At 58.1% G+C, this 22,413-nt stretch overlaps 1 protein-coding gene and 2 long non-coding RNA genes across 3 annotated transcripts in view; 1 reads left to right on the top strand and 2 right to left on the bottom strand.

Annotated features, from left to right (window-relative positions):
• LOC135192244 (uncharacterized) overlaps nt 1-275 on the bottom strand; it is a 5,131-nt gene extending 4,856 nt beyond the window's left edge. Inside the window, exon 1 of the long non-coding RNA XR_010308950.1 lies at nt 69-275. This is a non-coding gene — a long non-coding RNA (uncharacterized LOC135192244). The remainder of the gene's footprint in view (nt 1-68) is intronic.
• Nucleotides 1-5,772, top strand: part of LOC135192240 (uncharacterized) — a 15,657-nt gene extending 9,885 nt beyond the window's left edge. The window contains exon 4 of the long non-coding RNA XR_010308944.1: nt 883-5,772. This is a non-coding gene — a long non-coding RNA (uncharacterized LOC135192240). The remainder of the gene's footprint in view (nt 1-882) is intronic.
• MAU2 (MAU2 sister chromatid cohesion factor) lies at nt 772-22,413 on the bottom strand. Its single transcript, XM_064175175.1, has 19 exons — nt 22,142-22,413; nt 21,981-21,998; nt 20,365-20,430; nt 18,073-18,168; nt 16,686-16,780; nt 14,900-14,927; nt 14,028-14,183; nt 13,345-13,491; nt 12,416-12,506; nt 11,744-11,847; nt 8,514-8,591; nt 8,190-8,255; nt 7,005-7,088; nt 5,418-5,467; nt 4,743-4,820; nt 4,289-4,400; nt 3,848-3,938; nt 2,339-2,466; nt 772-951 (listed from the first exon to the last, which is right to left on the bottom strand). Exons 1-19 carry the CDS (start codon nt 22,229-22,231, stop codon nt 877-879), a joined length of 1,653 nt encoding a protein of 550 aa, XP_064031245.1. The 5' UTR covers nt 22,232-22,413; the 3' UTR covers nt 772-876.

Here is a 22,413-nt window from a genome sequence, read left to right as displayed (position 1 = left end):
CTGATTTTGCCTCCTCCATCCACCTGATCCTTCTCTCCCATCCACCTGATTTTGCCTCTCCCGTCCACCTCTCACCCTGCACCACGACCCCCCCTTCCCAAACAGCTCTGGCAGCCACTTGCAGACAAGAAGGAGGAAGGAAAATGACCTCAGCAAACCTAAAATGCAGAACTTTAGGGCACCTTCCACTGGCTCATTGATGCCAATGACTCCCCCAGAGTGGAAGGGACACAGCAAACATTAAAACTGGGCTGAGATTCCCACTCCAGGAAGGGGATGGGGGGAGGGGGAAGAGAAAACAAACCCCAAGGTGTTCAGAATCCAACTGAGAGGGGAATCCTCTTCACCTCCTGGGCCAAGTGTTAAAAGCAGGCATCTAGCAAGGTAAGGACCAAGTGTCCTTGGGACTAAACCTTAATTCTCACCAGAGGAGAGCAGATTAAAAGCAGCAGCTACACACACAACTCTAGCTGGAGCTTCACACACCTCAGGAAAAGCAGCTCCCAATGCCCTTCTTCTCTCTTCTCAAGGCTAGGAAATGTTCTTTGTCTTTCTGCAACCTTTTTTTCCCCTACAAGGCCCTCACTAGAAGAGGAATTTGCTGCCTTTTCTTTGAAGAAAAGATTTTGCATTACAGATTTTTGTCTCCTCTTCTTTTTTTCCTCCTCTTTTTTTGCCTCCTCTTTTTTTCCTCTCCTCTTTTTTTTCTTCCTCTTTGTTTGTCCCTCTTCCTCTTTCTTTTTCCTCCTTTTTTTTGTTTTGTTTTTAATCTTTTCTTTTTTTTTTTTTCCAATGGGCATTTTTCTTTTTCTTTCTTTTCCTTTTTCTTTCTTTTTCCTTTTGGAACCAGACTGTCCTAAATAAGTGATTCTGGTTTCACAGGAGACTTGCCAGGCTGGTGGTGGGTCCATTCTGTGCCTGGAACTGTACAGGAGGTGGTCCATCTGTCCACTGAAAGATAACAAAGAGCATGAAAATCCTACAGCTGCTGTCCCAAAGAGAGGAGGAAACTTCCTTTGGATCATTTGCTACCTCCAGAAGATTAAATGGTTTCCAGCAGGAGAAGTTGTGTGGCAGCTTTGGCTCTGGTTTAAGTGGTGTGGGGGCTCTCAATGCTGTGCTCATCATTCCAAACCTGGTTGGTTTCTCTGTTTGGATCATGGGGAAAGCATTTCCTGCCCTGACAGGTAAACTTCCAACTGTCTGAGCATAGGAAAAGGAAGCTGCAGGAAGCAGAGATTCAGCTTTGGATGTGTCTGAGCCATGAAGCACTGAGCTGCAGTTCCCAGAGCTCCTCGCTCAGCCCTTGGGCTCAAGCATCTTCCTCTGCCCTCAGTCAAAACTCTTCCTGATTTAGGGTAGGGTGTCCCTGCCTGTGGCAGGGGGGTGGAACTGGATGATCCTTGTGGTCCCTTCCAGCCCTGACTGATTCTAGGAGTCTTCTGCAAGTGAGGAGGTTTAGTTTTTGGCTCTTAATCCTCTTCCCCACTCCAGCAGAGACACAAAATGGAAAGGAAGGAGAGGAAAGGGGAAGGAGGTCCCATGGATGGAGCAGCCTGGGGTGAGTCTTTCAGCATGGGCTGAATCCCAAACACCTTCACCCTCACCAGTCCTGGGAGTGAAGGCAGCAAACAGCCTCTTCTTGTTGCCTTCTCCCCACAAGGTGCTGTTGGGAGCTCAGAGCATCCTGCACTCTCTCATGGACATGGAAATGATCTTAAGGTCTTGCTGAGCTGCAGCTTAGGAAACCATTCAGCACTTTCAAAACAGAGTTAAAGAGTAGTTCTGGATGGGCAGGGCCAGCAACAAAGTCCAAAGTGAGCTGCACTTTAAGGCTCTACAGCCATCAGCTGCTGCACTGACTGCAAGTTCAGCTTTAGAGATAAGCAGGATTTAAAAAGCCAAACTTAGGGATGCTAAAATGATCAAGGAAATTCTACTTGCAGCAGTGGAAAACAAAGCTTACCCCACCAGGAGTCAAACTGAGTGACCCCAACACTAAAATTAACCCTGAGAGCACAGCAAGTGTCTGCCAAGAGCTGTCACCAAACTGATTACCTGCTCCAAAAGCCATTTTCAGACACAGGCAGCTCTTGGAGTACCAAGAAAAGGCTTCTAAGAGGCCTTACCCCACCAAGGCAGAGCTTTTACCCCCCCAAAGAAACCCTCACAGAGGGAGTTAATTAATTGAGTCATTTCCTTTTCCTGTTATCAGCCCAGTTTAGGCACTTAGAAGCAGCCAGAAGTTTAGCAGCTCAGCAGCAGCAGAAAGGGGAAGCAAAGCACCTTGAGCTTTGCCTCCAAACTGCTGCCCAGCTGGGAGCTGAGGATCTCTTACCGTGATGAGATTGTGTTCTGGAAGACTGCAGGCTTCAATGTGGTCCTGGAGGAGCTGCTGGGAGAAGTTTTGGTGCATCTGTGCTGCCTCATGTGCATCCATGGCATTGCCACAGGCTTTGTTCAGGTCTGCAAGAGAAGGGCCTCAGTGTGCTCACCCAGGAACACCAGCTGAGCTTGATGCCAGCTGGCCAGCTCCCACCTGAAAAGCCTGTTTTGTTTCCTCTCATGACTCACTCCAACAGCCAAAGTCCTGTCACTGCTGAGAGAACCCCCAAGAGAAGCAGAAGGACACAGGCTGGGGAAGCCTCCCCCTTTTTCCAAGGGGATTTGGGGTCAGATATGGAATTAACTTTGGGTTCCACCTCTTAAAACTGAGGTTACAGCAGCTCTGAAAGGAGGAAGCCAGCTCCTGGCTCCCAGGAAAGCACCACAGCAGCTGGAGCTGTGTCTTTTGGGCTCCCAGCACCATCTAGTGGGAGCAGGCACTGGCAGCAGGCACAGACTCCAGCTGCTCAGTGAGCAATGGATTGAAGCTAGAAGGGAGGTTGAGAATGGAGAGCAGGAAGAAATTCTTGCCAGTGAAGGGCAGGGAGACATCGGCACAGGCTGCCCAGGGAGGCTGTGGATGTCCCCTCCCTGGGCGTGTTCAAGGCCGGGTTGAATGAGGCCTTCAGCAGCCTGGACTGGTGGAGGTGTTGGAGCTGGATGAGTTTTGAGGTCCTTTCCAACCCAACTCAGCCTCTTGGGCACCAGACCCTTCAGATCCAGCCCCTCTGGGGCACCAGACCCTTCAGATCCAGCCCCTCTTAGAGCTCCAGCCCCAAGCCCTCTTAGAGCTCCAGACCCTTCAGATCCAGCCTCTCTGGGGCACCAGACCCTTCAGATCCAGGCCCCTCTGGGGCACCAGACCCTTCAGATCCAGGCCCCTCTGGGGCACCAGACCCTTCAGATCCAGCCCCTCTGGGGCACCAGACCCTTCAGATCCAGGCCCCTTAGAGCTCCAGACCCTTCAGATCCAGCCCCTCTGGGGCACCAGACCCTTCAGATCCAGGCCCCTTAGAGCTCCAGACCCTTCAGATCCAGCCCCTCTGGGGCGCCAGACCCTTCAGATCCAGGCCCCTTAGAGCTCCAGACCCTTCAGATCCAGGCCCTCTTAGAGCTCCAGACCCAGCCCCTCTTAGAGCTCCAGACCCTTCAGATCCAGGCCCCTTAGAGCTCCAGACCCTTCAGATCCAGCCCCTCTGGGGCGCCAGACCCTTCAGATCCAGGCCCCTTAGAGCTCCAGACCCTTCAGATCCAGGCCCTCTTAGAGCTCCAGACCCAGCCCCTCTTAGAGCTCCAGACCCTTCAGATCCAGGCCCCTTAGAGCTGCAGACTCTTCAGATCCAGCCCCTCTTAGAGCTGCAGACCCTTCAAATCCAGCCCCTCTTAGAGCTGCAGACCCTTACAGGCACCAGACCTTTTAGATCCAAGACTCTCTTGAACAGTAGAACTTTTCCTGACTCACCTCTCAACAGAGCTGAGGACCAGAGCTGCACAGACATGTCTGGGATCTTGCTGGCAAGCTGCATGGCTGGCACTACCATGTTATTGCTTTCCTGGTGAAGAGCAGACAGCAAAGTCAAATGCATCCCTGCAGTTCTTATCTGCCCCCCAAGGAAGGAGCCCAGGAAGGAGCCCAGGAAGGAGCCCAGGAAGGAGCCAAGGAAGGAGCCAAGGAAGGAGCCAAGGAAGGAGCTGTGGATGCCTCCCCCCTGGAGATGGTCAAGGCCAGGCTGGATGAAGCCTTGAGCAAGTTGAGCTGGCGGAGGTCCCCCTGCCCATGACAGAGGGCTGGAGCAGGATGAGCTCTGAGGTCCCATTCCAAGCTAAACCATCCTGTGCTTCCTTTTCTTTGGCAAGTAAGCAGAAGCTGTGCAGAGGCAGAGCAGAGCTGGAGCAGACTCACCCTGTGGTTCCCTAAGACATAGAATATGTGGCCCAGCAGCACCAGGGAGCAGGCTGTGAGGCGATTCAAGTCCTCTGCGTTCGACATCTTCAGCGTCTCCCGCAGGAACCGTCTGCCAGAGGAGAGCAGAAGGTGGGTGAGGAAAACCTCTGCTTTCCCCTCCAGGCTCTCAGAAACATCCCTGAGAGCCACAGGAATCCACCCAGCAAATAGCAGTGCTCAGGAATAAAAGGATGACCTTAAACAAAGCTCTTAATTCCCATGTCTCATCTCTCACTTAGCCAAACCGACTGGAGCCAAACGGCTTCCTGGAGCTCTCCTCCTACCCTACACCACGAGTGGGGCTGAACCCAGGAGGAGCAGAGCTGACAGATTTGAGAGGCAGGCCCCAGGGGGTTCGTTTTGATCTTAAAAAGCTTGAGTTAGTGACTCCTCTTGTGGTTTTTATACTCACTTTGCCTCGTTGTATCTTCCTTGAAAGAAGGAGAAGAGACCTCGGATGTAGAAAGCTGCTGCCCGGAGACAGTGAGAGCTGCAGGGGAAGCAGAGCACTGAGAGCTTGGCACTGAGGGGGCTGCACCTTGGAGGCCTCCAGGGACCTGCCCCACCAGCACATCTCCAACACTGCCCTCAACCTGTGGCCACAACTGCTGCCTTCAGGGAAGTTGACTGGAGCAGCTCTGAGGCTGAGAGCCCTGAGGCTGCTGAGCCTGCACAAGAGCAGCCCCAGAAGGGAGCTGAGCAATGCTCAGCAAGAGCTAAAGGAGCTGTGGGGAGCAAGGGGATGGTGCCAGACTCTGCTCAGTGGTGCTCAGGGGCAGTGGGCACAAACTGGAAGCCAGGAGGTTCCAGCTGAGCAGGAAGAGAAAGTTCTTTGGTGTGAGGGCCTGGAGCAGGCTGCCCAGAGAGGTTGTGGAGTCTCCTTCTCTGCACAGCTTCCAACCCTCCCTGGGCACTGTGCTCCTGGGCAAGCTGCTGTGGGTGCCCTGCTGGGGTGGGGTTGGACTGGCTGAGCTCCAGAGGTCACTTCCAACCTCCTCCATGCTGGGATTCTGGGATTTTATTTCCTGCTGGAAATCCAACATCACCACCACAGCACCAAGAGGTAGATAGCTCCTGGAATTCTCACCTCACAGGGAAATTATGGTCTGGATTTATCCTTTCCAATAAGCTGTAGAGCTGCAAAGAGGAAGGAGAGAAGGAAGATGATCAGACACATCCTACCAGTGCACAAAGACACTCAACTTTACTCCACTCTTCAATCACAGCAGAAACACTTCAGCACCAGGAGTCTCCAAGCTCATTTGGAGCCTAAAACTCCACTTCCAGACAAGTTCTCAGCCTGTACAATGCCAAAGGTGGCTCAGAAAGCTCCTGGCTGTTGTAGCTGAGGCAATAAACAGTGCAGCAGGTTTGCTCTTGAATTGAAACCAGAAATTGAAGTGAATAAAACCCAAACAACACCCAAAGGGTTGAGCTTTTAATGATGATTTTTTGCTCTCTTAAGCTTTTTTTTAACACCTTTGTGTGCTGGGTGGGGAAAGTTCAAAGCCCTTTCATAAGGAACTTCCAAGCCTGGCTATGGAAAAGTTACTGGTAGAGCACAGAAGATGAATTAAAGACAGCTTGAAGAACAAGCAACACCTCCACACATCTATTTCTGGCTGTTCAGTTCCAGCCTGGGAGGTTTTGAAACCACCTGAAGAGATGGAAACTGCAGCAGACAGTTGGAGTGTGCCCTGGGGGCCAAGAAGGCCAATAGGAGCCTGGGGTGGATTAGGAGGAGTGTGTCCAGCAGATCAAGAGAGGTTCTCCTCCCCCTCTACTATGCCCTGCTGAGACCTCATCTTGACTACTGTCTTCAGTTTGGGGCTCACCAGTTGAGGAGGGACAGGAACTGCTGGAGAGAGTCCAGCAGAGGGCTAGGAGGATGAGGGGACTGGAGGGCCTGGCTGATGAGGAGAGGCTGAGGGCCCTGGGGCTGCTTAGTCTGCAGAAGAGAAGACTGAGAGGGGATTGAATCAATGCTTCTCAATCTCTGAGGGCTGGGGGTCAGGAGGGGGGGACAGGCTCTGCTCACTGCTCCCTGGCACAGGACAAGCAGCAGTGGATGGAAGCTGCAGCACAGGAGGTTCCAGCTCAGCACAAGGGCAACTTCTTGGCTGGAAGGGTCCCAGAGCCCTGGCACAGGCTGCCCAGAGAGGTTGTGGAGTCTCCTTGTGTGGAGCCTTTCCAGGCCTGTCTGGATGTGTTCCTGTGTGCCCTGAGCTGCATTGGATGGTCCTGCTCTGGCAGGGGGGGTTGGACTGGATGAGCTCTTTGTGCCTCTTCCAACCCCTAACATCCTGTGAGCCTGTGAGGATGCTGGAAGGGGGCTACAGAAAGGCTGCAGTGGGGCTGCTGCCAAAGGCCTGCAGGGACAGGATGAGGGCAATGGTTTGACACCAGAGCAGGGCAGATTTGGATTGGATGTGAGGAACAAGTTCTGCACCATCAGGGTGCTGAAACACTGCAGCAGGTTGCTTAGGGAGAGAGCTGAGGCCTCAGTCCCTGGAGATACTCAAGGGGAGGCTCAACAGAGCTCTGAGCAACCTGCTGAGTGCAGAGGGTTGGGCTGGATGAGCTTTGCAGGTCCCTCCCAAGCCAGGCCACCCTTTGCTAGTTCACTTCAGGAAGCTTTGTGTGTCCTACAAGATCAGAAGAGAACCAAACTCACCTCCTGGTGCCTGTTGCCTTCCCTGATGTAGACACTGGCCAAGTTTGTCACAATAAATGCCCACAGCTCCTGGTGTGTGGTGAGCTGCAAAGGGAGGAGATGCCAACAGTCAGACACTGCAGCTGCTCAGCTCCTGACACACAGACTGGAACCCTCCTGACCCCAGCTGAGCAGCACTGAGACAAGGAGGGAAGGTGGAGGGGAGGGTGAGGGGAGGGTCCCCTCCTGGAGGTGCTCACGGCCAGGCTGGATGAGGCCCTGAGCAAGATGTGCTGGCAGGGGGTTGGAGCTGGATGAGCTTTGAGGTCTCTTCCAGCCCACTCTGTGCCCTATGGACTGGAGATGATCTCTGCACTTCCCTTCAGGAGCCACACAGCTGCCAGCAGCACATCTGCACACTGCTCCCCTTCAGGAGCCACACAGCTGCCAGCAGCACATCTGCACACTGCTCCCCTTCAGCCTCCATCCTTCAGGAGCCACACAGCTGCCAGCTGCACATCTGCACACTGCTCCCCTTCAGGAGCCACACAGCTGCCAGCAGCACATCTGCACACTGCCCCCCTTCAGGAGCCACACAGCTGCCAGCAGCACATCTGCACACTGCTCCCCTTCAGGAGCCACACAGCTGCCAGCTGCACATCTGCACACTGCTCCCCTTCAGGAGCCACACAGCTGCCAGCAGCACATCTGCACACTGCCCCCCTTCAGGAGCCACACAGCTGCCAGCAGCACATCTGCACACTGCTCCCCTTCAGGAGCCACACAGCTGCCAGCTGCACATCTGCACACTGCTCCCCTTCAGCCTCCACCCTTCAGGAGCCACACAGCTGCCAGCTGCACATCTGCACACTGCTCCCCTTCAGGAGCCACACAGCTGCCAGCAGCACATCTGCACACTGCTCCCCTTCAGGAGCCACACAGCTGCCAGCTGCACATCTGCACACTGCTCCCCTTCAGCCTCCACCCTTCAGGAGCCACACAGCTGCCAGCAGCACATCTGCACACTGCTCCCCTTCAGGAGCCACACAGCTGCCAGCTGCACATCTGCACACTGCCCCCCTTCAGGAGCCACACAGCTGCCAGCAGCACATCTGCACACTGCTCCCCTTCAGGAGCCACACAGCTGCCAGCTGCACATCTGCACACTGCCTGTGCCCAGGTGCTGCCCTGGGGAGCAGCTCTTACCCTCAGTGCTGTAGTAAATTGTGCTTCTGCGTTGTCCATGCAGTTGACAGAGATGCAGTAGAGCCCCTGCAGGGGACAGGAGATGCTCAGGGGACACAGGATGAGCTCTGAAGGTCCCTTCCCAACCAACCCACTCTGAGGGGCTCTGAAATAACTCTGTCTGTGAGTCCCCCCGAGCAGGGCTGCCCCTGGCTTAGGCAGACCTTATCCAGCAGATCCTCCTGCCTACCTCACTGCATACTCTGCCCTTACTAGCTGAGAGTAAGAGCCTTGGGTAGGGCCTTCCAGAGAGTCAGAACTGTACTGCTACCTGTAGACACTTACTAAGAGAGTGTGCAGCTGGGCAGCGTGGTTGGAGAAGAGCCTGGGAGACTGCTGGCACAGCTGGCAGACCTGGGAGATCTGTGGGGGCAAAAGGTGGTGCCCTGAGTTACCTGTGCTCAACTTCATGCTCTGGAGGAGGAGGCAGGGGGGGGCAAGGAGGAGGCAGGGGACTGGGGGGGGCAAGGAAGGAGGAGGCAGGGGACTGGGGGGGGGCAAGGAAGGAGGAGGCAGGGGAATGGGGGGGGGCAAGGAAGGAGGAGGCAGGGGACTGGGGGGGGGCAAGGAAGGAGGAGGCAGGGGACTGGGGGGGGCAAGGAAGGAGGAGGCAGGGGACTGGGGGGGGCAAGGAAGGAGGAGGCAGGGGACTGGGGGGGGCAAGGAAGGAGGAGGCAGGGGACTGGGGGGGGCAAGGAAGGAGGAGGCAGGGGACTGGGGGGGGGCAAGGAAGGAGGAGGCAGGGGACTGGGGGGAGCAAGGAAGGAGGAGGCAGGGGACTGGGGGGGGCAAGGAAGGAGGAGGCAGGGGACTGGGGGGGGCAAGGAAGGAGGAGGCAGGGGACTGGGGGGGGCAAGGAAGGAGGAGGCAGGGGACTGGGGGGGGGCAAGGAAGGAGGAGGCAGGGGACTGGGGGGGGCAAGGAAGGAGGAGGCAGGGGACTGGGGGGGGCAAGGAAGGAGGAGGCAGGGGACTGGGGGGGGCAAGGAAGGAGGAGGCAGGGGACTGGGGGGGGCAAGGAAGGAGGAGGCAGGGGACTGGGGGGGGCAAGGAAGGAGGAGGCAGGGGACTGGGGGGGGCAAGGAAGGAGGAGGCAGGGGACTGGGGGGGGCAAGGAAGGAGGAGGCAGGGGACTGGGGGGGGCAAGGAAGGAGGAGGCAGGGGACTGGGGGGGGCAAGGAGGAGGAGGCAGGGGACTGGGGGGGGCAAGGAAGGAGGAGGCAGGGGGACTGGGGGGGGGGCAAGGAAGGAGAGGCAGGGGACTGGGGGGGGCAAGGAGGAGGCAGGGGACTGGGGGGGGGCAAGGAGGAGGCAGGGGACTGGGGGGGGGCAAGGAGGAGGCAGGGGACTGGGGGGGGGGCAAGGAGGAGGCAGGGGACTGGGGGGGGGCAAGGAGGAGGCAGGGGACTGGGGGGGGGCAAGGAGGAGGCAGGGGACTGGGGGGGGCAAGGAGGAGGCAGGGGACTGGGGGGGGCAAGGAGGAGGCAGGGGGACTGGGGGGGGCAAGGAGGAGGCAGGGGACTGGGGGGGGGGGGGCAAGGAGGAGGCAGGGGAGGGGAAGAAACTCTTGCCAGTGAGAGTAGGGAGACACTGGCACAGGCTGCCCAGGGAGGCTGTGGATGCCTCCTCCCTGGAGGTGTTCAAGGCCAGGCTGGATGAGGCCTTGAGCAAGCTGGGCTGGTGCAGATGTCCCTGCCCATGGCAGGAGGTTGGCACTGGATGATCCTGAAGGTTCCTCCCAGCCCAACCCATTCCACTCACATCCCACACCTCAAGCTCTCAGTCCCTGCTTCAAGGATCCTCAGTGCTGCTGCTAGGTAGAGCTGGAGGCTGAACTTGCCCTGCAGCCAGGCTCCTGGCCCTGTCCCCCCAAAAACCTCCCTGCTCCCCAATCACACTGCTTTGGGCTGCTTTGGCTTTGCAGCAGCTCCACCGTAGGGTGGCAGCAGCAGCCCAACAACCACAAACCTCTCCTGACAGCCTCAGCATCTGAGCTGCCATGCAGCAGGGAACAAAAACAAACCACCCTGGAACCCAAATCTTCCACGGGGGGATGTGCTTGGGATGGGTTTTATGAGCCAGAAACCTCATTTCCCCCCACCCACTGAGCACATTGATGGCAGCAGAGACTGAGAGGATGCAGCAGAACATCCTATAAATAAAGCAGGAGTGGAGAAGGTTTCAAAAATGACTGAGAATGGGGGGAGGGAGGGGTAAAACCCACCCAAACCAAACCCCAACAGAGTTTTGACATGAAATAAGTGGCCCAAAAACTCTGCAAGAGGAGGAGGAGGACAGAAAGGCAGAGCCCTAAAAACCAGAACTTGGCCAAGATGTGCTTAGAGGAGGAGGAGGAGGGAAGGAGTCACTCCAGAGTCAGGCTGCAGCAGGGAGGTGCCAACTGCAGCCTCCAAGCAGTTTGGGACTCCATGAGCAGCTCCAGAGGCTTCCAATGCAAGTTCTGAGGGGAGCTCTTCACTGCACAGCTTTGGGGGTTCAGGGTCCTGAGCAACAGCAGATCTGGCAGTGGGTTAAGCACTGCTGGAATGCTCCACTGCAGCCTGAGGGAGCAGCCTCTGGAGGGCAGCAGCCCTCTTTAGGAGCTGTCCCTGTGCCCCTCTCCCCAGCTGGGCAGTGCTGCCAGCTCCTCTTTACCTCCTGCAGGGCCATGGCCTTGTGCCCTGTGCCCAGCTCTACTTAGGACCTGTCCCTGTGCCCAGCTCTCTTTGAGGAGCTGTCCCTGTGCCACTCTCCCCAGCTGGGCAGTGCTGCCAGCCCCTTTTTACCTCCTGCATGACCATAGCCTTGTTGTGCCCAGCTCTACTTAGGAGCTGTCCCTGTGCCCCTCTCCCCAGCTGGGCAGTGCTGCCAGCCCCTTTCTACCTCCTGCAGGGCCATGGCCTTGTGCCCTGTGCCCAGCTCTCTTTGAGGAGCTGTCCCTGTGCCACTCTCCCCAGCTGGGCAGTGCTGCCAGCCCCTTTCTACCTCCTGTAGGGCCATGGTCTTGTGCCCTGTGCCCAGCTCTACTTAGGAGCTGTCCCTGTGCCACTCTCCCCAGCTGGGCAGTGCTGTCAGCCCCCTTCTACCTCCTGCATGGCCATGGCCTTGTGCCCTGTGTCCAACTCTACTTAGGAGCTGTCCCTGTGCCCCTCTCCCCAGCTGGGCAGTGCTGCCAGCCCCTCTTTACCTCCTGCAGGGCCGTGGCCTTGTGCCCTGTGACCAGCTCTACTTAGGAGCTGTCCCTGTGCCCCTCTCCCCAGCTGGGCAGTGCTGCCAGCCCCTCTTTACCTCCTGCAGGGCCGTGGCCTTGTTGTGCCCAGCTCTACTTAGGAGCTGTCCCTGTGCCCAGCTCTCTTTGAGGAGCTGTCCCTGTGCCTCTCTCCCCAGCTGGGCAGTGCTGCCAGCCCCTCTTTACCTCCTGCAGGGCCGTGGCCTTGTGCCCTGTGCCCAGCCCTCTTTAGGAGCTGTCCCTGTGCCCCTCTCCCCAGCTGGGCAGTGCTGCCAGCCCCTCTTTACCTCCTGCAGGGCCGTGGCCTTGTGCCCTGTGACCAGCCGACACATGATGATGTGCTCCAGCAGGATGACTTGGAAGGAGGACAGGATTGGGCTGCAGTCCAGCACTGCAAGGGCAGAAATCACCCAGTCAGGGCACTGAGGTCAGCATCAGCACCCAGCCCAGCAGCCTCCCACACACCCCCCAGCAGCAGGGAGGCTCAGCCAAGCTCCAACACCAAGGAGATCCAAGTGCAAAGCCAGCTGTGGTGCCCCTGAGCTGAGCAAGCTGGTGCCAGAGGAGCCCTGCACACTGCCCAGCTGCCAGGGGAAGGCTGACAGAGGGTTAAAAGCCAAACACAACCCAAACCCCCACCCAATCCACCCTGCCTCAAGTGCCAGGAGCAGCAGGGCTGAGCATCAGCTGAGGGAAAACTCCTTGGGGACACAATTTGGCTTGGGAGAATCAAACCATGGAGGGAGAAAGGCAACTGAGCCCCCACTCACCCCTCCCCCCCCTCCCAAAACTTTGCTTTCTCTTCAAATGAACCAAACCAGAGCAAAGCTCTGAGCTGCAGCAGAACCAGCACTGCCCCAAGATGCTCAGAGCAGCTGCTGGGCTTCTGATTTGCTTTTGATTAGCACCAAGTGCTGAAACCCTGCAGCAGCTGCTGGGTGCTACAGCCTGAGCCTTACTTTTTAGCTTCTCCAGCTGCATGAGTGCTTTGTCTGTGTACTTCTGAGCCTTCTCCAGGTATCCTGCCTGCATGGAATGCATCACTGTCACCTGCCAGAGAACACAGGAAAGATGCCCAATAAACATCTCTGCACACAGGAGAGGTCTGGAGGGGGTCACACAGAGCTTCAGCTCCCAGCTTTGGAAAGGAGTTTGGACATGACTCAGGAGGAATCATCACAGGCAGTGAGGAAGCTGATGGCAGGAGCCTGCAGTCAAAACTTCCCACTCTCTCTGGGTGAAAAGAAGGCAAATTGAGGCTGCAGTTGGGAGTATTGGGTCCAGTTCTGGGCTCCCCAATTTGAGATGGACAGAGAACTGCTGGAGAGAGTCCAATAGAGGCTGCAAAGCTGCTGAGGGGCCTGGAGCAGCTCTGTGAGGAGCAAAGGCTGAGAGCCCTGGGGCTGAGAGACTGCAGAAGAGCAGTCCCAGAGGGAAGCTAAGCAAGAGAAAGACTGGGGAGCAAAAGGAGGCTGCAAAGCTGCTGAGGGGCCTGGAGCAGCTCTGTGAGGAGCAAAGGCTGAGAGCCTGCAGCAGAGCAGCCCCAGAGAGGAGCTGAGCAATGCTCAGCAAGAGCTAAAGGAGCTGTGAGGGGTAAGAGGCTGGGGCCAGACTCTGCTCAGTGGTACCCAGGGACAGCACAAGGCACCCTGGAAGCCAGGAGGTGCCACCTGAACAGGAGGAGAACCCTGCTTGGTGTGAGGCTGCCCAGGGAGGTTGTGGAGTCTCCTTCTCTGCAGAGCTTCCAACCTCACCCTGGCCACTGAGCTCCTGGGCAAGCTGCTGTGGGTGCCCTGCTTGAGCACAGTGAAGTTGGACTGGCTGAGCTCCAGAGGTCCCTTCCAGCCCCTCCAAGCTGAGATTGAAGCAGAAGAAAGGAGCTGCTCACCAAGTAGACCAGCACACACATGTGCTCTTTGGGCAGCCAGTGGAAGAGGTCTGCAGGGTTGCTGGGCAGGATCTCATCGTCGTGCAGGGTGGAGATGGTCTGGATGCACTGCTGCAGCTGCTTCAGGCAGGGCTTCACACTCTTCACCTGCACACAGCAGCCAGGTCACAGCCAGCTGCAAGGGCACAGCTGCTCCCCTGGCACTTGCTGCTCCCAGCTAAAGGCAGTGGATAATCCCCTGAGGAGGCCACGAAGAAGATTCCACAGCTCTGGGGTGAGGCCAGGCTGGGAGGGTTGGTTCAGGGAGAAGGCTGCAGGGAGACCTTAGAGCTGCCTGCCAGTGCCTGAAGGGACTCCAGGAGGGTTGGGGAGGGACTTTGTGCAGAGCCCTGCAGTGACAGAGGGAGGGCTGATGGCTGCAGGCTGGAAGGAGCTGGATTGAGAGGAGACCTGAGGAGGAAATTCTTCCCCAGGAGGGTGTTGAGGCACTGGAACAGGCTGCCCAGAGAGGCTGTGGAGGCTCCAAGCCTGACAGTACTGACAGCCAGGTTGGGTAGGGCCTGGAGTAACCTGGCCTGGGGGTGGGGGGGGAGGTGTCCTTGCCCTGGAGCAGGGAGTTGGAACTGGTTGATCTTGAAGGTCTGAGAGGGGAGCTGCAGGAGGCCCACCCAGCTCAAACCCACCTGCCCAGCGTCCAGGTAGTGTGTGACCTGCAGCACCAGGAAGAAGACCCTCAGAGACTCCTTCTGGATGGGGTTTCCTTGCCAGTTCTCCACGATCTGCCCACAGAGGGTGAGCAGAGGGTGCACCTCCTGCAGCTTCCTCTCCATCAGAAGCAGCTGGAATTCACAACACCACCACCACCTCACATCACTCTGGTCCTAACACAGTTCAAACACCCTGAAACCCCCAGCAGAGCCTCCCCAGGTGGATGCCTTTAAGCCAAAAGCAGCCTCAGAGACATCTCCTTGCACAAGCAATAAGATTTTCACACCCCCTCCACTTTTCATCCCTCACTGAAAGGCTCCAGGGACAATCTGCACTTGGCACAGGTCACCCAGGGAGGCTGTGGATGATGGCAGAGCCTCACAGGATGTCAGGGGTTGGAAAGGATCCAAGGAGCTCATCCAGTCCAACCCCTCCTGCCAGAGCAGGACCATCCAATCTAACACAGATCACAGAGGAACACATCCAGACAGGGCTGGAAAGGCTCCAGAGAAGGATGTTCCCTCTCTGGAGGTGTTCAAGACCAGGAGCAAGCTGGGCTGGTGGAACTGGATGACCTTAAAGGGTCTCTTCCAACCCAACTCATTGTATGAAGCTCTGAATTTCCCCCACTGTGGACTTGAGGACCTTCAAAGTCTTCTCCTGTCATAGTGATTTAATGACTTGAGGCTTACCCCAGGTCTGTTTTAATGCTGTGCTCACTCACAGGAACAAAAGAGAGCAGAGAGAAGGACAAAACCCCCTCTAAAATCAACCACTTGGATGACTCTGCCACCTGCAGTGACACTAACCAAGGAACTGCTTTAGTTTAGGAGCACAATCAACTTACCATCCCCTTGCTCAGCAGAAACAGGGCCCTGAAATGGAACAAAATCAGGTCAGGCTCCAAGAAAGTTACTCAAATTGCAGCTGCATTTAAAGCCCTAAGGGAAAAAAAAATCCCAAAGCTGCCAGCTTGCCTCTCAAAAACACAGTGCAGAGGAACCAAAGCTGCCATCCTGCCCCCCAAAACAGCACAGCAGAGGGTGCAGAGGAACCAAAGCTGCCATCCTGCCCCCCAAAACAGCACAGCAGAGGGTGCAGAGGAACCAAAGCTGCCATCCTGCCCCCCAAAACAGCACAGCAGAGGGTGCAGAGGAACCAAAGCTGCCATCCTGCCCCCCAAAACAGCACAGCAGAGGGTGCAGAGGAACCAAAGCTGCCATCCTGCCCCCCAAAACAGCACAGCAGAGGGTGCAGAGGAACCAAAGCTGCCATCCTGCCCCCCAAAACAGCACAGCAGAGGGTGCAGAGGAACCAAAGCTGCCATCCTGCCACCCAAAACACAGTGCAGAGGGTGCAGAGGAACCAAAGCTGCCATCCTGCCCCCCAAAACAGCACAGCAGAGGGTGCAGAGGAACCAAAGCTGCCATCCTGCCCCCCAAAACACAGTGCAGAGGGTGCAGAGGAACCAAAGCTGCCATCCTGCCCCCCAAAACAGCACAGCAGAGGGTGCAAAGGAACCAAAGCTGCCATCCTGCCCCCCAAAACAGCACAGCAGAGGGTGCAGAGGAACCAAAGCTGCCATCCTGCCCCCCAAAACACAGTGCAGAGGGTGCAGAGGAACCAAAGCTGCCATCCTGCCCCCCAAAACACAGTGCAGAGGAACCAAAGCTGCCATCCTGCCCCCCAAAACAGCACAGCAGAGGGTGCAGAGGAACCAAAGCTGCCATCCTGCCCCCCAAAACACAGTGCAGAGGGTGCAGAGGAACCACAGCTGCCATCCTAACACCTAAAACAGAGTGCAGAGGGTGCAGAGGAACCAAAGCTGCCATCCTGCCCCCCAGAACAGCACAGCAGAGGGTGCAGAGGAACCAAAGCTGCCATCCTGCCCCCCAAAACAGCACAGCAGAGGGTGTGAAGGAACCAAAGCTGCCATCCTGCCCCCCAAAACAGCCTCAGGAAGCCAAATCCCAGCTCTCAGGTTTGCATCCAGGCCTGGGGCAGTTCCAGCTGCAGTAATTTCTATCAGCAAAGCAGGCTGCTGAGAGAACTTTTGCTAAGACCATCAGTGAAGCTCAGCTCCAAGAAAGAGTCTCCAGAGCCTCAGGGGATACTGCTGCTTTCAGGAGGGAAGGGGGAAAAAAAAGCTGCAGAAGCTCTGAGACCTGAGGGAACCCCCAGGAAGAGAGGATTGTGCCCTTCAAACCCCTCCAGTGCTCACATCCCTGAGCTGCCCTCCAAAACTTGAAGGGATCCTGCAGGGAGGCTGCAGAGAGACTTTTGCTGAGGGGCTCTGAGCCAGGCCAAGGGGGAATGGTTTGGAGCTGAGGCAGAGCAAGGGGAGAGTGGAGCTGAGGAAGGAGTTGTGCAGTGTGAGGGTGCTGAGAGCCTGGCCCAGGCTGCCCAGGGAGGCTGTGGCTGCCTCCTTGCTGGGGGTGTTGAAGGCCAGGCTGGGTGAGGCCTGGAGCAGCTGAGTCTAGCTGAGAGGTGCCCCTGCCCAGGTTGGGGAGGTTGGAGCAGATCAGCTCTGAGCTGCCTTCCAAGCTGAGCCATTCCAGGACTCTATGAAGAGCTCCAAGAGGAAAGCAAAGCATTTGTGGTGGGCAGGGTTAAGGGAGGAGCAGGGAACTCACCTGGTGTACTCTGATCCTACCACCCGGGCGTACTCTGCTCCAACTCCCAGGAGATCACAGGCAGACACCAAATCTTTTTCAAGTGTGTGTAGTTGCTGCAGTGACAAACACAGACCAAAAGAGATCAGCTCCTGCTCTGGGAAGCTCAGCAGCACTTGTTGAGAAGCCTGAGTCCTCCTGTGCTCTACGTGCCAGGAGCTACACAGCTCCTTGCTAAAGGTGGTACCTGGTGGGAGATGTTTCTGCAGGAGCCCCTGGCACAACCCCAGCACCAGGCTGGAACAGTTCCAAGGACTCCTTTCATACCACACAGAGCTGGTCTGATTCACACAATGGGTTAGGTTGGAAGGGACCTCAAAGATCAGGCAGCTCCAACCCCCTGCCATGGGCAGGGACACCTCCACCAGCACAGCTGGCTCAGGGCCTCATCCAGACTGGCCTTGAGCACCTTCAGGGAGGGGACACCTACAGCCCCTCTGGGCAACCTGTGCCAGTGTCTCCCTAGCCTCACTCTCAACAATTTCTTCCTCCTCTGCACTCTCAATCTCCCCTCTCCCAGCTCAAAGCCACTGTCTCTCATCCTGGCACTCCCAGCCCTTGTCAGAAATCCCTCCCCAGCTCTCCCTGCACCCCTTCAGGTCCTGGCAAGCTGCTTTAAGGTCTCCCTGGAGCCTTCTCTTCTGCAGGCTGAACAAGCACAACTGTTTCAGCCCCAAGAGAGGTGCTGCAACCCTGAGTGAATGTAAAATGAAAAGATCCTTGCTGCCTTCTTCCCTTACCCCAATCCCCAGCCTGCCAAGGGGTGCTTACTTCAGAGCACAAACTCCTTTCTAGCAGCAGAGACTGGGGGAGGGGAGGACAAAGACTCTTTTCAAGGTAAATATAGCTCTTGTCTAGTCCAGAGAAGGGCAACGAGGCTGGGGAGAGGCCTTGAGCACAGCCCTACGAGGAGAGGCTGAGGGAGCTGGGATTGGTTAGCCTGGAGAAGAGGAGGCTCAGGGGAGACCTCATTGCTGTCTGCAACTACCTGAGGGGAGGTTGTGGCCAGGAGGAGGTTGCTCTCTTCTCTCAGGTGGCCAGCACCAGAACAAGAGGACACAGCCTCAGGCTGTGCCAGGGGAGATTTAGGCTGGAGGTGAGGAGAAAGTTCTTCCCTGAGAGAGTCATTGGACACTGGAATGGGCTGCCCGGGGAGGTGGTGGAGTCGCCGTCCCTGGAGCTGTTCAAGGCAGGACTGGACGTGGCACTTGGTGCCATGGTCTGGCCTTGAGCTCTGTGCTAAAGGGTTGGACTTGATGAGCTGTGAGGTCTCTTCCAACCTTGGTGATACTGTGGTACTGTGATGCTTTGTCCCTAAGAGTGCCACAGCTGGACAGGAATCACTTACTGCAAGTTGAAAAAGCAGCCGACAGTGCCAGTAGGGAGTCTGCTGGGAGATCTGGATGGCTTTGCGTAACAGAGGCTTGGCTGTGTCCACTGAGTTCTGCAAGACAACCACACACTCTGCCTCACCACCATCATCATCAACACCACCCCCACCCATTTCTCTTTGCTGTTTAAACCCCTCCTTCCCCCCAAGTTTGAGCCTTAAAGGTCACGAAACACAAACGCAGCAAAGCCAAGGAATGAATTGAGAGGTTCGGACCTGGAGGAGAGGCACTTGGGGATGCTGCTGGAGGAGAAGCTCAGCAGGAGCCAGCAGTGAGCACTTGCAGCCCAGAGAGCCAAGCAGAGCCTGGGCTGCAGCAGCAGCAGTGTGGCCAGCAGGGCCAGGGAGAGGATTCTCCTCCTCTGCTCTGCTGAGACCCCACCTGGAGTCCTGCATCCAGCTCTGGAGCCCCTGGGCCAAGAGGGCTGTGGAGATGCTGGAGAGTGTCCAGAGCAGGGCCAGGAGGATGCTGAGAGGCTGCAGCAGCTCTGCTGTGAGCACAGCCTGAAAGAGTTGGGGCTGTGCAGGCTGGAGCAGAGGAGGCTCCCAGGGGACCTTCTTGTGGCCTGCCAGGATCTGAAGGGGGCTCCAAAAAAGCTGGGGAGGGACTTTGGAGGCTGTGAGGGAGTGGCAGGAGTGGGGGGGAATGGAGCAGAGCTGGAGGTGGGGAGAGTGAGGCTGGAGGTGAGGAGGAAGTTGTTGAGCAGGAGAGTGGTGAGAGCCTGGCAGGGGTTGCCCAGGGAGGTGGTTGAGGCCCCATGGCTGGAGGTGTTTGAGGCCAGGCTGGCTGAGGCTGTGTGCAGCCTGCTCTAGGGTAGGGTGTCCCTGGGCATGGCAGGGGCTGGCACTGCCTGCTCCTTGTGCTCCCTTACAGCCCTGACTGATTCTATGACCTGAGGCATTCCCTTAAGGGATTTACTTAGCTCCTTTGGCCACTTTTTAACAGGCAGGCAAAGAAAAAGCAAAGATTTGCTTCAGAGGAAGCAAAGAAGAGTTTCAAAGATCTATAGAATGGGCTGGGTCAGAAGGGGCCTTCAAGATCATCCAGTTCCACAGGCAGGGATATCTCCCACCAGCCCAGGTGGCTCAAGGTCTCATCCAACCTGGTCCTGAACACCTCCAGGGAGGTTGTGGAGCACAGAAGCAGGGAGGTTGTGGAGCACAGAAGCACCCAATGTGATCTTTGATCACATTGGGTGCTTCTGTGCTCCACAACCTCCCTGGGCAGCCTGTGCCAGTGTCTCACCACACTCAACCTGTGCCAGGCTCTCACCACCTTCACTGCAACAAACTTCTTCCTAACATCCACTTTCAGTCTCACTTCTGCCACTCCAAACTCCTTCCTCCATTCCAAGCCCTTGGCAATAGTCCCTCCCCAGCCCTCCTGGAGCACAGTTCAGATCGTGGAAGGCCACTCCAAGGTCTCCTCAAAGCCTTCTCCTCTCCAGGCTGCACAGCCCCAACTCTCTCAGCCTGTGCTCAGAGCAGAGCTGCTGCAGCCCTTGGAACATCTTAGTGGCCTCCTCTGGACAGACTCCAACACTTCCATGTCCTGCTTGTGCTGGGGGCTCCAGAACTGCTCAGAGGACTCCAGAATCATAGAATCAACCAAGCTGGAAGAGACCTCCAAGCTCATCCAGTCCAACCTAGCACCCAGCCCTGACCAATCAACCAGACCATGGCACTAAGTGTCTCATCCAGCCTCTTCTTGAACACCTCCAGGGACAGCCACTCCACCACCTCCCTGGGCAGCCCAGAACTGCACACAGGGCCCCCACAGCTGCACACACAGGGCCCCCAGAACTTCCTTCCCTCCTTGCCTGTCTTTGTCCAAAGGAGGCCTGAAGAAACCCTTTGACCAAGCTCTGGCCAGCCTGCTCTAGGGTAGGGTGTCCCTGCCCACGGCAGTGGGGTTGGAACTAAATGATCCTCGTGGTCCCTTCCAACCCTGCCTGATTCTACGACTCCAAGTGAACTTCCTTTGCTGTGCAAGACCTGCACCGAAATTCCAGCGGCAACTTCCCTGCTATACTCAAGACCTCCCCCTCCAAAAAAGGCTTCTTATGCTGCCCCCTCCCTGCTCTCCACCGACACTGCTGCTGACCTCTACAAACATCCTAAAGCCTCCTACCGAGAGCAGCAGACTCACTCGGACAATTCAAAGGCACCCGAAAGAAACAGAGCCCTGCAGCACCACCCTCACACCCCCCCCCAGCCAGGGCAAAGCCACAGCCTGTGAGGTGCACTCACCTCCTGACAGTAGAGCTCGGACAGCAGGCTGGCTGCCTCGAACTTGACATCTTCGAACTGGGGGATCTGACAGCCCCGGAGTTAAGGAAACACCAACCCAGCAGCTCCACAGCCCCACAGCCCCCCCCAGCTCCAGAACCCAGCAGCTCCACAGCCCCCCCCAGCTCCAGAACCCAGCAGCTCCACAGCCCCCCAGCGGCTCCACAGCCCCCCAGCGGCTCCACAGCCCCCCAGCTCCAGAACCCAGCAGCTCCACAGCCCCCCAGCCCCCAGCGGCTCCACAGCCCCCCAGCTCCAGAACCCAGTAGCTCCACAGCCCCCCAGTCCCCAGCGGCTCCACAGCCCCCCAGCTCCAGACACAGCAGCTACCCAGCCAGCCCCTCAGCTCCAGAACCCAGCACTCCACAGCCCCCCAGCGGCGCTCACAGCCCCCCTGCTCCTGAACCCAGAAGCTCCACAGCCCCCCAGCGGCTCTCAGCCCCCCAGCGGCTCCACAGCCACCACAGCTACTGAACCCAGCATGCTCCACAGCCCCCCAGCGGCTCCACAGCCCCCGCAGCTCCGAGAACCCAGCAGCGCCACAGCCCCAGCAGCCCCACAGGCCCCCCAGCTCCAGACCCAGCAGCTTCCACTAGCCCCCCAGCTCCACATCCACCAGCAGCTCACTTGCCCCCCAGCTCCACAGCCCCCCAGCCCCCCAGCTCCCAGTGGCTCCCCAGCAGCCCCACATCCCCCCAGCTCCCAGTGGCTCCCCAGCAGCCCCACATCCCCCCAGCAGCTCCCAGCCCCCCAGCGGCCCCTCATAGCCCAAGCAGCTCCACAGCACCCACAGCCCCCCCAGCAGCTCCCCAGCGGCCCCTCATAGCCCAGCAGCCCCCCAGCTCAGCGGCTCCTCATAGCCCAGCAGCCCCCCAGCCCCACATCCCCCCAGCAGCCCCCCAGCTCAGCGGCTCCTCATAGCCCAGCAGCTCCACAGCCCCACATCCCCCCAGCAGCCCCCCAGCTCAGCGGCTCCTCATAGCCCAGCAGCTCCACAGCCCAAGCAGCCCCACAGCCCCCAGCGGCTCCCCAGCCCAGCGGCCCCACAGCCCCCCATCCCCCCAGCTCCACAGCCGCCCCACAGCCCCCCAGCAGCCCCTCATAGCCCAGCAGCCCCCCAGCTCAGCGGCTCCTCATAGTCCAGCAGCTCCACAGCTCAAGCAGCCCCACAGCCCAGCGGCTCCCCGGCCCCCAGCAGCTCCCAGCGGCTCCATAGCCCCCAGAGGCCCTTCAGCCCCACATCCCCCCAGCGGCTCCCCAGCAACCCCACATCCCCCCAGCTCCACATCCCCCCAGCAGCCCCACAGCGGCTCCCCAGCAGCCTCACAGCCCCCCAGCGGCTCCACATCCCAACCCCCCTCCAAAGTCACACAATCGCTGGGAGCAAATTGGCCTCCGAGCAGGGAAGTCGATTTAAAGCCCCAAGCAAACCCTCACATCCCCAGGGTCAGGCTCTGTCCCCGCACAGAGGTTTGGTTAGCAGGAGGAGGAGGAGGAGGAGGAGGAGAAGGAGGCGGCGGAGGCGTGAGGCGGCCTGGCAGCGGCGTCGCTCCCGCAGGCAGGCAGGCAAAGGATACCTGCTGAGATATCAACCACTGCAAGAGAAGGCACAGGTTAAGTCTGCGACCCCCACAGCCCAGCCCCGCCAGGGCTTCCCCCGCCCCCTCCCCGCCGCCAACCACCACCCCCCCCAACCCTTACCCCCGGCCCCGGGATGGGGAGGGGGGAGGTTGCTCACCGCTTTCTCCAGGTGCCCGCGGGCCTGGTCGCCGTTGCGGGTGTGGTGGTAGAGGACGGAGCCGAGCTGGAGGTGGGTGCGGGCCTCCATGCGGGCCGGGGGCTTGCGGGGCAGCACGGCCTGCAGGCAGTGCACGCAGAGCCGCACCTTGGGCGGGCTGGACGTGCGGAAGTGCTCGGCCAGGCCCAGCAGCGCCAAGTACCACGACTCGGCCCCGGCCGCGCCGCCGCCCGACCCCGACCCCGCTGCGGGCCCGGCACCTCCGCCAGCAC

This window comes from Pogoniulus pusillus, chromosome 41, assembly GCF_015220805.1.
Source record: "Pogoniulus pusillus isolate bPogPus1 chromosome 41, bPogPus1.pri, whole genome shotgun sequence".
Classification (NCBI taxonomy): Eukaryota; Metazoa; Chordata; class Aves; order Piciformes; family Lybiidae; genus Pogoniulus; species Pogoniulus pusillus.
This window is presented reverse-complemented; position numbering and strand designations above follow the sequence as displayed.